Source organism: Harpia harpyja, chromosome 5 (assembly GCF_026419915.1).
Source record: "Harpia harpyja isolate bHarHar1 chromosome 5, bHarHar1 primary haplotype, whole genome shotgun sequence".
In the NCBI taxonomy this organism is placed as follows: Eukaryota; Metazoa; Chordata; class Aves; order Accipitriformes; family Accipitridae; genus Harpia; species Harpia harpyja.
The window spans coordinates 40,816,110-40,833,199 of record NC_068944.1 but is presented as its reverse complement, the minus strand read 5'-3'; the positions used below and the strand labels follow the sequence as shown (position 1 = coordinate 40,833,199).

At 38.6% G+C, this 17,090-nt stretch overlaps 1 protein-coding gene across 4 annotated transcripts in view; it reads left to right on the top strand.

Moving 5' to 3' along the window:
* Positions 1–15,975, top strand: part of ARMC1 (armadillo repeat containing 1) — a 32,189-nt gene extending 16,214 nt beyond the window's left edge. For all 4 annotated transcript variants that reach the window (XM_052787302.1, XM_052787301.1, XM_052787304.1 and 1 more), the window contains 4 exons: positions 10,648–10,837; positions 14,274–14,390; positions 14,473–14,547; positions 14,979–15,975. In XM_052787302.1, coding sequence (XP_052643262.1) covers positions 10,648–10,837; positions 14,274–14,390; positions 14,473–14,547; positions 14,979–15,170 — 574 coding nt within the window. In that variant the 3' untranslated portion in view covers positions 15,171–15,975. The remainder of the gene's footprint in view (positions 1–10,647; positions 10,838–14,273; positions 14,391–14,472; positions 14,548–14,978) is intronic.
* Positions 15,976–17,090: the final 1,115 nt, after the last annotated feature.

The following is a 17,090-nucleotide window of genomic DNA, read 5'->3' as shown; positions in this document are numbered from 1 at the left end:
GCCATATAAATCCATTAAATGATTACTGTTCATTAGCAGGCAAGATGTTGGAACTAGCTACTGTGAAATTCAACATGGAGTTTGTGTCTGTTATGCAGACTCTTGTCTAGCAAATGCTACTCTGAAGCCTTTTGAGTTTAGTTGAGTAACAGGCCTTGATTTTTTTTTTTTTTTTTTTTTTTTTTAGATGGAGAATATGTCCATATGGTAGATACCAAGCTGTGGAAGATCAAAAGTTGATCTTCCATTTAGCATATAAATAGCAAGAGTTAAACAAAATTAGATGAATAGCTGGGTTAAACATATGGCATATGTTCAAATCTGTTATCCCATTCCTGAAAGTTTGTTCTCTTCTTGTGATCAGAGGACAATAGAATGAATCAGGGAAATCTTCTAAGCATGGGTAATTACTCAGTTTGCTAAATGTTTAAGATTATATCACAGTTGCTGATTTTACAGCAGTTAATGGGATTGTACTGTGATTTTACTCAGATTTACAAGTTATATTTAATATTTAGGATTTTTTTGTTTTTCAGCAGTCTTCAGAACATCCCAGCATTTACGTGGGGTTTCTCTAAATTTCCAGGGTCAGTAGGCGTGTGACTTAAATTGAGCTGGAAGTGGCGCTGGGAAATCCAATCCTCACTCCTAATTTCAGTGAGGTATCACTTGTTTAGTACAAAATCAACTTCAAGACATCAGGTTTCCTCGTTCTGTTCCAAACTTTTCTTAGTTTAGTGTCTCCTGGTCAAATTGTCACAGCTAGTAATGTGAGTAGGGTCTGGAAGGCTTGCCAAGTGGCAGGCATCTTGCAGGTCTAGAAAGCATTCTAGGAAAGTCTGTCTGACCTTGCCTTGGTTCTGTGGTGTGACAGCCTTGTAGTAAACAAAGGTGACATGTAGTCAGCACATGGTTGATAGCATCAGAATGCAGTCACATAACACAACTGCACTCAGGCTGTATGTAGGTTCATCAAGCAGTCCAGCTTCTTGGGTTTTGGATTTGGAGATTCATAGCGCTGTAGCTCACTGTGTCACTTCAAACTCGCCCAGTCCTACAGGTTCTATTGTTCTTCCTGTTCTATGCCTATGAATTATTTTTCCTATTGTTAACCCGCTACTATGCTTATGTGGTGGGTTGACCCTGGCTGGATGCCAGGTGCCCACCAAAGCTGCTCTATCACTCCCCTCCCCAACCGGACAGGGGAGAGAAAATATAACAAAAGGCTTGTGGGTTGAGATAAGGACAGGGAGAGGTCACTCATCAATTACCGTCACGGGCAAAACAGACCCGACTTGGGGAAAATTAATTTAATTTATTACTAATCAAATCAGAGTAGAATAATGAAAAATAAAATCAAATCTTAAAACGCCTTCCCCCCCACTTCTTCCTTCTTCCTGGGCTCAACTCTACTCCTGATTTTTTCTACCTCCTCCCTCCCAGCAGCGCAGGGGGATGGGGGTTGGGGTCAGTTCCTCACACCTTGTCTCTGCTGCTCCTTCCTCCTCAGCGGCAGGACTCCTCACACTCTTCCCCTGCTTCAGTGTGGGGGTCCCTCCCATGGGACACAGTCCTCCACAAACTGCTCCAGCGTGGGTCCCTTCCACGGGGTGCAGTCCTTCAGGCACAGACTGCTCCAGCGTGGGTCCCCCGCAGGGTCACAAGTCCTGGCAGAAAACCTGCTCCAGCGTGGGCTCCTCTCTCCATGGGTCCGCAGGTCCTGCCAGGAGCCTGCTCCAGCGCGGGCTTCCCATGGGGTCACAGCCTCCTTCGGGCATCCCCCTGCTCCGGCGTGGGGTCCTCCCCGGGCTGCAGGTGGATATCTGCTCCACTGAGGACCTCCATGGGCTGCAGGGGGACAGCCTGCCTCACCCTGGTCTTCCCCACGGGCTGCAGGGGAATCTCTGCTCTGGCACCTGGAGCATCTCCTCCCCCTCCTTCTTCACTGACCTTGGTGTCTGCAGGGTTGTTTCTCTCACATGTTCTCACTCCCCTCTCTGGCTGCAGTTTCTGTGCCGCAGCAGCTTTTTTTTGCTTCTTAAATACGTTATCCCAGAGGTGCTACCACTGTCACTTGGTGGGCTCAGCCTTGGCCAGCAGCGTGTCCCTCTCGGAGCCAGAGGGGGCATTGCTCCATGGGACATAGGGGAAGCTTCTAGCAGCTTCTCACAGAAGCCACCCCTGTAGCCTGCCCCCTGCTACCAAAACCTTGCCACACAAACCCAATACAGCTTGATACGTTGTTTTTAGCCAACATAAGGATCCTGCTGTCTATATTCTTGAGGATTTTTACTTCTTTCTTTTTAAGAAAGCTGGTGGTAATCCTTTTTGTTAGCTGCTGTATAATGTTATCTGTTCTTTACTGGGTGTTTTGGGGCTAGAGGGAACTGAGGCGTACTGTAGTGGGTAGCGTGGTAATAGCACCGTACTGGGACTGTGAGAAAGTGTGTGCTGAAGTAATGCTCTTTTTCAAGTTGTTTTCAAATGACTTGCCCATTGCCTGGAATGAGTCAGGAGAGCAGCCATATGCTCGTGAGCCCGCCATATCATGGGATGCACTAAAAGCTCACAAGAAAGAGCAGCATTCTTGAAGATAACAAAGAATCTTGCCCTGGCACTGGAGCAGAACAGCCGGAAAAACAGCCAGATCAGATAACTGTCTTGAAACAGATTGCTTTTTCTCTAATACCGTGCTCTTTCTTTAGGCTTGTCATTCATGCTCAAAGTTTCATCAAAACCATGTCAATCACTGTGTCTCACTTCTAGAATCAAGGATTAGTGATTTCCCACCCACCCTTACAGAATGTAGCAATTCTTTGCAGGTTACTGCTCCCTTTGGTTATTGGTAGAGACAATTTTCTGTCTTAAATATAGGAAGAACGGGCTCTGAAAGAAGTTGGTCACCTGGAAGCAAATACATCAGTGGTCTTAAGGCATAGTTGATGTGAATATCAATTTGTTACCCATTTTTTAACCATAATTAAATCAAATGATAAATCTCTACCAAGTATATACTTCAAGGTTTCTAATACAGCTGCATTTACCCAACAATGTATTTAGACAGAATTCATGCCAATGCATTAAATTCTTACTTGCGCTTTTTGCGTGATATAGGATACTACATTTATTGCAGTGAATGAGGTTCATTACAGAAATAAAACGATGGTTTAAAATATCAGTACGTAGGATTGTAGGGAAGAATGTTCATTCTGCCTTACAGGGGCAGTACTTGCATGTATGAAAAGGATTGGGATCAAGTGAAAATATCTACTTCTATGTGATCGTAAGTTTTCTCAAACTTTTTGGAAAGGTGTTTGGGTCATTCTAGAAGTGGAGTCTCTCAAACTAGTATTCTGGAGAAAAAATGATACATTCAGTCCTTTGTTACATTCACTGACTTGCTTTGGATTTTTCTGTGATAAGACTGTAAGTTAAATCTGAGTTGTTTTTACTTTTAATTTACAAGTAGGTTATTTGGTATGGGATTCAGCTGAGGTCTTGCCAAATATCTCAGCCTTGACTTGGATAATGAAGACATTTTTATTCTTCAAACTCTTCATGTTTGTTAGTCTTGAATTGTGTGGTGGATTTTTTTTTTAATTTATTTTAAAGATCTGTGCTTGTAAGGTACTATTTTTCCATTAGTATGTAAACTCCTTGAGATGTCAATACAGGAAATTTTACCTGAACTGACTTTAAAAGGTTGAGATCTATTTCCTTATTTTTGTGGGCTGGGTTAATCTTTCCTTCACCACTTCCTTTGCTAGCTTTCTTTGCTTTTACAGACCTGCTCTTAATATTAATTTTTCCATGTGTTGCTTTCTCAAGTACTCGTGAGCAAGAGCATAGTGATGACGCATACAATGCATGTCCACCTTTTCTGATTGGCTGTAACAGCCTTTCTCCATGAGTTGTAAGGCTGTATGCCATGCCCCCTCACTTATGGGGCCATGCATACTGAAAATATATATAGTACAGACAGTCTGTATGTGAAAGTCTCTATTACATGTGTATGGGTGGTGTGCTGCAAACGTTCTTGTGTATCATTTTCCTTGCCTGGATCTTAACAGAGTTTTGGGAAGTGGGCTGTTCTATGACAGAAAGAGTCTACCTCTGGTCGCCGTCTTCTCACAGAGGTTTCTCAGCCTTGTGCAGGGAATGAGCTGTAGCTCTTTTCCATGTATCCTGAGGTGTAAGTGATGCCCCCTTCTAAAGCTAGAAGTTGAGAATGGTCTGTCTGTCTTTGGCTCTCTTATTCTCTAGCACCCCTGGGGAAAAAGGTCCATTTGTACAAGGCTGAAATTACATCAGATTTGGTTAAGAGAGAGAGTAAAAATGTAAACTCCTGAGTGAGCTTATATACATTGACATTTTGATCTATGTTTTGAAATGACTTGAGATTAAAATATTTCTTTGATATTCCTGTGTGATCTAATTTTTTACTCTATACTGAATTTATTGAATACAATTACTGTGCTAAGTAGAATTATGAAAAAATGCTATAGATCAAGGGAGAAAACCTGGAGCAGTGTTTTCCTAAAATCAATGTCATCTTTGAACCAGTAAGCTATTGGATTTTTAAGTTTTGTATTAAAAGTGTCTAAATTGTTATTATAAGGTGTAATAAGGTGTAATAAGCTGTATTAAAAGTTTCTAAATTGTTTTTATAACGTGTAATAAGCTGAATAACTTTTCCTTGATGACTGTGGCTAGTAAGATCATGCTATAAGCTAAGGTGAAAACATTTGAAATGTCAATTGGCAAATTGTTTAATGACTTTGAGAATGAAGCCTCCCCTTTTCCATCTGGCCTTGCCTTTAGTTCATGATGCCTTAAGACAAAACAATTTAGGACTGAGTAGTGAACTGTAAGTCTAAATGTAGGAGCAGGAAATTTCTGAAATCAAAATAAAATTACACAGCTGCTTATGTTTCAGTCTAATTATCAGCTGCATTAGAGTTATGTAAGCTGTCATGCAAAACTCTTTGGAAAACAATTTGTAAGGACAGTAGTTGGCAGGAAAATTAAATACATTTTTGCTTTACTTACATAAAAGCCTAACTTCTAAAATACTCTTAACCTGAAAAAATAGGTATCTCCAAGTAGGTAAAAATGGATATGCTCCATGTACATTGCTGTTTGAATTTACCTAATGACTTCTCAAATTGTAATGTGTGTTCACAGACTTACAGAATCGTTGAGGTAGGAAAGGACCTCTGGAGGTCATCCGGTCCAACTCCTCTATTCGAGCGAGGTTGCCTAAACCATATTGCCCAGAACCATGCCTAGATGACTTTTGAATATCTCCAAGGAGGGAGACTCCACAACCTCTCTGGGCAATTTGTGCCAGTGCTCGGTCACCCTCACAGGGAAAAAGTGTTTCCTGATGTTCAGAGGGAACCTCCTGTGTTTCAGTTTGTGCCATTGCCTCTTGTCCTGGCACTGGGCACCACTGAAAAGAGCCTGTCTCCGTCCTCTTTGCACCCTCCCTTCAGATATTTATATGCATTGATAAGATACCCCCCTGAGCCTTCCAATCTCCAGGCTGAACAGTCCCAGCTCTCTCAGCCTTTCCTCATCAGCCCCTTAATCATCTTCCTCGCCCTTTGTTGGACTGTCCAGCATGTTCATATCTCTTGTGTACTGGGGAGTCCAGACCTGGACACAGCACTCCAGGTGTTGCCTCACCAGTGCTGAGTAGAAGGGTGCGATCACCTCCCTCGACCTGCTGGCAACACTGCTCCTAATGCAGCCCAGGATACCAGTAGCCGCCTTTGCTGCAAGAGTGTGTTGCTGGCTGATGTTGAACTTCATGCTCACCAGGACGCCCAGGTCCTTCTCTGTAAAGCTGCTTTCCAGCTGGCCAGCCCCTGGTCTGTGCTGGTGCCTGGCAGTGTTCCTCCCCAGGTCCAGAACTTTGCACTTCTCCTTGTTGAACTTCATGAGGTTCCTGTCAGCCCATTTCTCCAGCCTGTAGCGGTCCTTCATGACAGCATGACCCTCCGGTATATCAGCCACTCCTTCCTGTTTTGTGTCATCTGCAGACTTGCTGAGGGTCCACTCTGCCCCATCGTGCAGATCGTTAATGAAGATAGTGAATAGAATTGGATCCAGTATTGACCCATGGGGTACACTGCTAGATACTGGCCTTCAGCTAGATGTCATGGCCCTGATCACCACCTTCTGGGCCTGGCCATCTAGCCAGTTTTCAGTCCACCTTGCTGTCTGTTCACCCAGTCAATACTTCATCAGCTTCTGTATGAGAATTGTATAGGAGACAATGTCAAAAGACAACATCCACTGCTCTCCCCTCATCTGTGAAGCCAGTCATTTCATTGTAAAAGGCTATCAGGGTCGTCAGGCATGACTTCCTCTTTATGAATCCGTGCTCATTCTTCCTGGTCACCTTCTTGTCCTTCATGTGCCTGGAGGAGATGGTTTCCAGATTTGTTCCATCACCTTCCCAGGGGTCGAGGTGATTATCAAGAGCCTTGAAATTTCATGAATGGGTAATTAACTTTGTCATCTTACTGTGGGTCATGGACAAACAGCAAGTACAACCAAAAGCAGCATCACTGTAGAAGTGAGACTTTTGGAATTAAATTACACGTCTCCTTTTGATGGAATCTGGGATGTAATTGAATCTCTGGTAAAGAAAAATACCCTCTTTAAGTTGAACACCTCCTGTCTTTAGGTTATAAACTCAGTAGAAACACTCTAATGAAATGCCATTATAGTATGTTTGTTATCTGTTTGGCTAATGTGTCTTTAGAGCACAATGTATGCCACTAAGGAAATGCATGTAGTAGTTTCTGTGCTTGTGCACAGGGTCTGCTGTACTTTGAGCAGGGTTATGGTAGCATCTGTTTCCTCTGATACAGGAGTGTGTATGTAATGCACACATATGTATATGTACATATATGTTTATTTTAAAATATATGCATAAAACATTATAGCTTTAAAAAGGATAAGGTAGTCTTTTACACATACACGCATATATATATAAAAAACCCCCGTATATATTTATAAATGTATTTATATCTTGTCTTTCTCCAAAAGGAGAAAATCCACTATATTAGTCTTTCTCAGCCTTTGTGCTTTTTCTAAAGGAAGAAACATAACTTTCTATTTTACTTTTACATCAGATGCAGCTATGCTAGGAAGATTGTCAGGGCCCTTCTATTATAATTTATGATACTGTGTGTATACTTAAGTCACGTGCTGGTTGTACAGCCATAATGCTATAAGGTGCTTACACAGTCTTTCCAAGCATGCATACTCAACCCACATCACATATACCTTTGGAGTTGTAGCCACTAATTTTCATGTCCTTTAAGTTTAGCTAAAACTTTTTTTAAAAAGTCTTGTTATGCTAATAAAACCTCTGCAGCACTTGGACCATGTTTACAAAGTTCTTTTTAATTGTGAAGAAAATGAGAACTATTTCTTGTATCTTCTTCCGACAGATACAGCACATGTCACTCGGATTCTGTGTTCATATTACTCATACAGCCAGCCTTAGTTGAACATAGTGGAAAGACAGGCAGCAATCTAGGATGACGGGTATTCAAGAAGACAGTGAAAATTAAAGGTTTGGGTGTCTGACAGGCATCTTCTGAGTCTTGCTGAAGTAATGTAAGATGTTACCACCTCTGTTAGTCTGCTCTAACTAGAGGCTACCCTTTCCCTAGCAGGGTAGCAGAACACTGATCATAGAACAGCCCAGGTTGGAAGGGACCTTGAAAGATCATCTGGTCCAACCTTTCCTGGGAAAGGGAACCTAGATGAGACTGTCTAGTGCCCTGTCCAATTGCATCTTGAAAAACTCCAACGATGAGGACTCTATCATGTCCTTGGGGAGGTTGTTCCAGTGATGGATTTGTTCTCAAACAATCTCTAACTGCATGGTGACTTCATAGCATGTACCTGCACCTTCAGTGGTGAATAAAGTGCTCTGCTAGAGTGTGAATGCGGGTGGCAGAAAGATGAGCAAGAGTTCCCTTCTGCTGCTCTGATGGTAGCAGGAGGCTGGGTCAGACAGCTGTGAGCAGTCGTATCTGAAACTGCTGACGCCGAGGTGCTGGGAAGGCCTGTGTCAGTGTCCTCAGAATACTCTTAAGGTTGCAATTTTTTCTTATTTCAGGCAACAAAACCACAGCCCATGTGTTACTCTTATTTTTTAAAAAAACTTTCACTATTCTACTATGTTTTAATTTTACATGTAGTTTCATTGTATTTATCTTTTTGTTACCAATATAGTGTATAAAGAAACAGAGTCAGCATTGAATGTCACCTTGGTTTTACAATAGAGAGGGTTTACTATACTCACTTCCAGATACTTTTTTCTTTAAAGGTAGCATCATCATAGAATCACAGAATGGTTTGGGTTGGAAGGGACCTTTAAAGGTCATTTAGTCCAACCCCCCCTGCAAGGAGCAGGGACATCTTCAACTAGATCAGGTTGCTCAGAGCCCTGTCCAGCCTGACCTTGAATGTTTCCAGGGATGGGGCATCTACAGCGTCTCTGGGCAACCTGTTGCAGTGTTTCACCACTCTCATCATAAAAAATTTCTTCCTTAAATGTAAAAGGGGTAACTAGAGTTATCATCTGTAACTTAGTGGTAGATAGTAGTAATCCTCTGTTTGGAAAAATACAGGAAATTATCCAAGTAGTTTGTTTAAGTGTGTCTGTGCATGCGCATAACATTTACCTGTATAGACTTAGTTTAGGGATATCTTAGAATACTTGTATCGAATAAGAGCAGATTTAAATTTGTGTTTTCAAATCAACAGGTTGTTTCAATAGTACAGTTAATCTTAGGTCATTAGTTTTCCAAGAACTATGGCAACTATAATGTTGGGAGCACAAAACATGTATGAAAATCACTGTTGATTTTTTACTTTTATGCACTTGCATATTTTATATTTATTGACATATTGATAACTTTAAGTTCTTTTTCTTTCTTGTTTGTGTATATATATGTATATATATATTATGGCTAATATTAAGTATATTTTATTTCTCATTTGTCTTTTTTTTTAACCTTGGGATGCAATAGTACAACTGTATTCAAGCAAAAACTTACCAACAGCATAGTGGGTGCTGTGGGTGGGATAGTGACATTTTCAATAGTGTGCTTAGTTAACTGTATTTAAACTTACAAAAAAAAAAAAGTCCTCTATTGTAAATCACTTGATATGGACAGGATTGTTGTCGTTAGAATTTGCCAAAACTAATGGGTGGGTGAATTTCTTAGTATCTCGATGGTCACTTTTGCACAAGCTAATGTATTACTACCTCAAGACATCAGCTTGCATGACTTTATCATCTATTCTATTACTTTATCTAATAAATCGTGGAAGGTTGAAGTTGAAATCTTTGAGTTCCCAGCACTTGTTTCTGTGAATTAACATAAGCGTGTTTTTCACTGTAGGAAAGCAGAATGTAAGCGTGTATTTAAAGTTGAACATATGCTGAAATGCTTTGCTATTTTAGGTCTTGGTTGTTTGCTTATTACCCCCTTTTCTTTTTTCATTTTTTCTTTGAATGCTATCAATGTACTGAATGATCACAAGAACTCACGTTTTCGTTTTCCTTTCCAAATGGTGCTGTTCAAAACAAGGTGTAGGAAAGGGAGGGGGAAAAAAAAGAAAAAGAAAAAAAAAAAAGGTTAGCTGGGACCCCCAGAAGTTGAGAACTCCTGACATGCTTGCTTCAGTGTTCTTTCTTGCCCATATGGTAGGATGGAAAACGTGTTTAATGTATGGTAATTAAGGAAGTCAAATGGAAAAAAAAAAAAAATCTAAAGGTACTTGTTACTTACTTAGTGTTTGCTAAACAAAGAAGCAAAGCTGTCATGCATCATTTTAAGATTAATTGCAAGTTCTGTGGTAATGATTTTGTTTCTGTACATAGCTTTAAATCACTGGCATAATTAAAACAGGGCTGAATTTGGACAACAGATTTATATTAGTACCTTATTAAAATTAGTTTTAATCATAAGAAATTAATATATGTTCCATCTATTATCTACATTTTTTTTCTATCTAAAAAAATACTATCATATAGTTCATACCATAAATTTTAGTCTAATCAGAAATAACCTTTGGATTCTTCAAAGAAATCTGGGATTCTGCTTTGCTGTTCGTGCTCAATAACTTTGGAGAAGAAAACATTTGGAAAGATTACAGTTCTACAGCGAAATTATTTTTATTATGTACCAAGGAAAGTGGGAAATGAAACGTATCACAAGGCAGTTGGAGATCTTTTGTTTAAAAAAAAAAAAAAAAAAAAAAAAGAAAAAGCTTGACGCAAACAAAGTAATGGTGGTGTACTGAGCCATCTACTACCATGTTTGGTTTGTAGTTGTCAAACTGATGTAAACTGTATTCATGTTGTTTGAGAACACAGACTTTTTTGTGATGATACTAGAATTAACAGATGGACATAAAAATTGGAGTATGGGAAAGGAAATAGTTTTACCTAATTTTTCTTCTCCCCTTTTAAAATTTTTGCTCTGTGGTAACTGCGTAATTGTATTTCTGTAGCACATGGAGTATTCCTGTTGCAAGGACATAATCAGCAGCTGTTTGGAGTACTAATGTAAAAACAAATATTTACAAATATTAATTTATTTTTTCTTTAAGGACCACTACACCGGGAGAGACTAAACTTTTAGCTTCTGAAGTCTATGATATCCTTCAGTCTTCCAACATGTCAGACATGGACAATGTGAATGAGATGAATTATCGTCGACGGAAAGCACAGTTTTTCCTTGGCAGCACAAATAAACGTGCCAAGACAGTGGTTTTGCATATAGATGGCCTTGATGATTCGGTAAGGAAACCTTCAGTATTTATGTAAATAAGGCATGCAGTACTGAGATGTATTTTGCCCACAAAAATAACGTATTCGGGCTACTTGTGTGGCATTGTCAATTGTCAGCAATTTCCGTGAATCATATTTTGAATCACAAGATATGTATAAAATCTTGCATAAATTGAGCTTACTCAGAATATCTAAAGAAGATGTTTTAAGGCAGTTTCCTTGATGGCTTTTTAATTACTCTAAAAAACCTATTCTATTTCCACTTCTCCTAATTTTCTTTCCCTTTTCAAGAAAGAATGGAATAGACAAGGTACCTTCAGCGGTTTCACTTAAAGATACCTTGTGGTTGCATTGGTGTGTCAAACTAAAAAGTTTCCTTTTAGATATGAGAGATTTCAGACACTGGGGTTTTTTTTGTTTTTTGTTTTTTATTACTCTTAATTTAGAAATGCTGTATTTTCTTTGAGCTGATTTTGCTACATCTTTTCATTGTCTGTGAGATCTTTTCTACTGTAGTGACCAGAATGGCATTTGAGTTAATGAGGTCTCACTGAGTCTTTATGTAATGTCAGAATAACTTCTACGGATTTATCTACCATACCCCTGTAGATAACACCCCAGGGCCATGTTTGCCTTTTTACGGCTGCCAAACAGCATGTAGACTGTTTAAGCATGTTATCCACAAGCGCCCTCCGGACTCTGTATCTTCAGTTTTGTACCCATTTTAAATGATCAAACCTGATCCTTTGCTTTGTTGCTTTACATTTTGCCAAGTAAGCGTGTCCACAGGCCCAGTTTATCAACAGCATACCCGTCGTACTGTTTTCATAAGACCATAGTTAATTCCTTTCGAAATAACATGCTGCTCTAGCTCACTTTATACAAAGTAAATATTTTTTACAGTTTTGTCCTTCCAGCACTTGCTCTGTCTAGAAAGGCAGTGCTTTGTCAACACCATTTGCTTTTGTACTCTGAATTTTTTTTAATTCAGTCCAATCAGTTGTCTCCTGTTTGTTTTGTTTTTAAGCTTGTAGTTGATTTGTTTGTTCACAGGTATCTCCAAGCAAGAAATTTCATCCACATCTACTTTGTGAGTTAGATATTCTGGCTATAGTCTGATTCTATCTTAAAAGTGTTTCTTTGTGTTCTTCGACAAATGGAACTTCTTGAGATTTGTGGAGTTTCTCTTAAATGCTGAGGCAAAGGTATTCTGAAAAAGCATAGGATATTTAGATACTCAGCTCCAGAGACCAAAACTGGAGGCTTCTGTAGTTGCCTAGAGCACACCAGCATGTTTTCTTAGCTCATTGTTGAAGAAAAGAAAAATCTGACTGTGCAGTGGCTGGAGATGGCTAGTGTACATAGCTCTGTATTTCATCAGATGATTAAAGAAATGTTAGTGATACTCCAGGTGCTCACTCAGCAGTTAAACATCCCTATAATGCTATTTTAAATGTCACGGTAAGTTGGGACTGGGAGGATGACGAGGGATGTGAACAGTAGAAGTGGCTTAGTTTCTTTCAACAATTTATTCCTGACTTAACTGGCAAAGAATATTAGGTGGCACATTTGTTAAAAGGCACAGTAAATAAACGCAGGGCTGTAAAAACTGTGTTCTCAGTTTCCCTGTGTTTTGTCATTTAGATTTGAAACAAGAAGCTGCTGTTAGTACTGATTGTAAATCCTAGAAATGCTTGTGGAGATTTTGAAACCTCAAATAGTAGATATTCATTATTTCAGGAAGGAGGGGAAAGGTCATTTGTTGTTTAGTGTGGGGTCAGATGTCTTTATTAATTATCAAATTTGATGATAAGCTTGAAAAAAAAAAAGGAAAAAATGAAGCAGTACTTCAGGAGTCTGTGGCATCCCCCTCAGTAAGTTTTCTAGTCTGTACATTTTAGTAGTATTTGTTAGGGTATGGTAATCAAGGTTCGGTGTGCAAGAAAATAACCTAAATTTCACCTGTCCTACCCTGTGCTCGTGCTTCAGGAGTACCATGCAGAAAGATGTCTAGCTGTGTATTGCTGGGGTTTGTGCCTAACTGCCATAGTTAGACATACTTTGCAAAAGACATTGGTGCAGCAAGGCTGGTGACTGCCAAGCTTCCAGCTTTTTAAGGAGTCTGGACCTTGGTAAGTTTTGTCTTTAAGAAGTGATTCACCAGTTATCTGATCACTGAAAGCCTCATTCTGAATTAAGCTGAGGTGCCTATGATTTAACCTGGGATCTGAGAGTAAAAAGCCAAATTCTGTCACAGAATTGCTATACGCCCATGTAGGCATAAATTATTTGTTTAGGCTAATAAGCTATGAATGTGTTGCTTCTTGTGTCCAAAAGTAGTTTCAACTTTCACTCATGTGACGCAGCCTATCATCTTTGCATCAAATATTTCCTGTATATAGGAAAGGTAGCCTATCTGGCAAAGTTATTTTTGTAAATCTCAAAAATGTTAATTATTTCAATACATAAACTTACACAAATGTATTGTTTCAATATATATGCTAAACTGCTAAAAAAACCCTGTTTTGGTTAGTTCTTCTAGAGATTAAAAGAATTTAATTTACTCGTGCATGAAACTATCCCAAATACCAACCAGTGATTATTTGATAACTAATACAAATATGCTTTGAAGTAACTTATTATTTAAAACCTTGCAGAAACTTGCAGTAGAAGTTAAATACACCATTATTTTGAACCTGTGAAAGGCTGTCAGTTTATTTCTGGTACAGTGCATCTTTTCTTTTTTCCCATTCTGTGCTAGCAGTCTCTGCAAGTATATTTTAATCCTTTTTGTTACAACCATCTTGTGCAAATATTAAAAGGAAAAAAAAATAGAACATTCTAAGATAATGTAGAACAGATGCAACTAGTACAGGTCAATGTAATGTTACAGCACAGCAGGTGATGTCACTTGCTTTAAATGTAACATTCTGTGGGTTATCAACCAAATATTTTCCCTTTGAAATAAGAATTAAGCTTATGCTGTGCAGTAATGTCTGTGAGCTGCCACAGATGAAGCAGCTGAAAGATACAACAGCTGCTTTGATGCATTCAGTCAGTATGGAGGCAAGGTGTCTGATAAATAGCAACTTAAACACTAACTACTCATCAATGAGCACTTCAGTCAATCAGAACTTAACCAGAGGGGACTGTTTAGCTGATCATACGGAGAAAAACATTCTTTGCTTTTCAGCACTTTTCTCTAATTATTTACAGTTGATTCCATCCTTCTTTGACTTCTAATGTGTCAGCATTTTTTTTTTGTGGCAAGAGAGTCTAATATTTGTGCACTAAAATATAAGTCTTAGTTTTTCTTTTACAAAAATGTGGTTGAATAACCACCTGCCCTCAGACATACAGGAATTCCTTAACAATTAATTGTGAGCATTTTCTCATGATATATTATGAAAGTACTTTAGTTGTGGGGTGTTTGTTTGTTTTTCAGTCTCGAAGGAATCTTTGTGAAGAAGCCTTGTTGAAAATTAAAGGTGTTATTAGTTTTACCTTTCAAATGGCTGTTCAAAGGTGCGTGGTCCGAATTCGCTCAGACTTAAAAGCAGAGGTAAGTGCTCAATAACCCTCCAGATCCTCTCATTATTGCATGGTGTCACACTAAGCTGTTGGTTTTTTCTGTGTACTTGTAGGCATTGGCAACGGCAATAGCGTCAACGAAAGTTATGAAGGCACAGCAAGTTGTGAAAAGTGAAAGTGGTGAGGAGGTAGGATTTGTTATCTTTCTAAATACCAACTGTTTTAGCTTGGCTGTATCTTTAATACCAGCACCTCTGTGCTCATAACATCTGATGCCAGGCAAAATTTTTTAAGTGGGAGTGCTACACATACAGTACAAGGAGAATAAAGGGTATCCTATGTCAGGACATGTATCCATAGAACAGTTTAACAGAACTTATTGTTCAGAAGAAGGATAAAAATACTGTAATTATTTCTCTCCTTACTGACATGAAAAGGATCACAGTGAACTTTTTTTTTTTTTTTGGCTGCAGTTGCTGAAGTGTTTTTATTTCGTAACTACAGTGAAAGGGCTATATATTTATTTGATATTTTTCTTTCCATGTTACAAAGCTTTTCTTCTGTATCTTCTTTTAAGTTACCACATTTGACATAATTTTAATCTGTTGTGTTCTCTCAGATGCTGGTTCCATTCCAAGATACTCCAGTGGAAGTAGAGCAGAATACAGATCTACCTGAATATTTACCAGAAGATGAAAGCCCTACTAAGGAACAGGACAAAGCAGTGTCTCGTGTTGGGTCACACCCAGAAGGTGCAGCAAGCTGGCTCAGCACAGCAGCAAACTTTCTATCGAGATCTTTCTACTGGTGACTTGTATTTGGTGTTAAAAGACTGTGTGAATGAACCAACAGGGGGCCAGTTTTCCATTGGTGTGGTGAACTGCCAAGTGCAATTTGCAATAAATCATCACAAAAATTTTAGATTAAGCAAATGTATGCTGCATTTTACATTTTATTGGACATTTAGCCTGATAGGGCAGGGGTCAAAGGACAGAGGCCTCCAATCAAATTGTTCTTTCATTTGTTTTTCGTGTAGATTTTATTGCTTCACTTTTTAAAAATGGGTCCACTGTTGTATACCAAATGTTTATGCGTATAGAGCTTTAAGTTTGACTTCACGTGAAACACATGATAGGGAGAATCCATTTAACTCAAGTCTCAGGGCCTCTGTGAAAGAAAATTCTTAATAGCTCTAGCTGTGCATTAAATAAAATGTCCTTTTTATTTCTGCATCCCTTTGGACTAACGTTACTTTGTTTCATTTTCTAGATTTTGACTCCAGAGAAAAATACAGTCTGCCTCTTTTTTTGCCTTTTTTTTTTTTTTTTGCCAACCGTGTTCACAGCATGAGCATGATGTTCCCCTTTTGCTATTAAACTAGACTCACTACAGACTTGAAATTTATAACCCCTTTATGTATATTGAATTTTTTTCCAGCCTGCCCTTAACCATTGGAGTGCTTGAGATTAAGAAATAAGGGATTGAATAAACACAAATATGTATACATACATTGTACAGTAAATAAACTAGAACATATTTGTAATGATGGGTGTGACTGACTGATGTATATAACTAATACATACCACTGACTGCTGTTTAGGCTAGCTGGGAAGACTGTAGCAAAAAAAGCTGTGGTCTAATGTAGTGATAACCCATTGCAGTTCTGTCTGCAGAGAATAGAGGGATGTAGACTGTATTTGGTTAAGCAATGGTGTTCACTGTTAGCAACTATTTAATGGTAACTGAAACTTTAAACTTGAAGAATAAAGCAGAATTGAATGCCTCTTTTGCCACAGTGCCACACTCATAAATTTTGACTTTAACCCTTTTTATTTTTTTACCTAACAAATCTGATACGTAATTACTGTTCTCCTAATGTCTTTCATGAGACTCCTATGAAAGTACATCAGCTTGGATAGGCTTAAAAACATATGCAGACAATTGGCTTTACCTTGTTACTTACAGACAGCATAGGTTTAAAGATGTCTTGGTAATTTCTGTGACCAGAAGTGATAATAAAAGCAAAACTTCTGTAGGTAGAGAATAATATATATCTGAGCTGTTAGTAAACACTGTCTGCCTGAGAGAATTCAGTACACAGTGCTTGATCAGTGCAGTGCCACTGCTTTGTTGCACAAGAGAAATACAGCTGAGAACTTTAAATAATGTTATAAACGTCATTACACAATGCTTTTTTGTGGTAATGTATTTGCTATAATATTAATTATATTTACCACTTGGGAGACTCAGAAAAAAGGTCTAATGCATCAAAGTTATTCCCCTGTGCCTATGCATAAGGAATTAAAAAAAAAAAAAATCACTGGCTGTCATAATACGATGGAAATGCTGAAGAAATGATAATGTAAAATAATGCAGGTCAGAGTTCACCCACCCAAGTTAATTGTCATTCTAGGATAAAAAAGAAACAAAAGCTTGTTGGCAGACTAGACGTCTCATGTTTTTTAATATATCTAGTTTATTTTTGATTCAGGTTTACACGCACAGATTGAAAATACAGGCTTTTCAGGGCATGTATTGCTTTAAATATGTAATACTACTCCTATTGCTGTCTAGAATGTTACAGTACCAAATGTGTTTGAAAAGTCCTCTGTTCTATAGCCATGAATGCAGAGTTTTATTTTTCTGCATTAACATCTGTTTGCATTTGCATTACTGCACATCTATTTACTAAAAGACTACACCCTTTGGATATTAATGGTTCAATACCAGT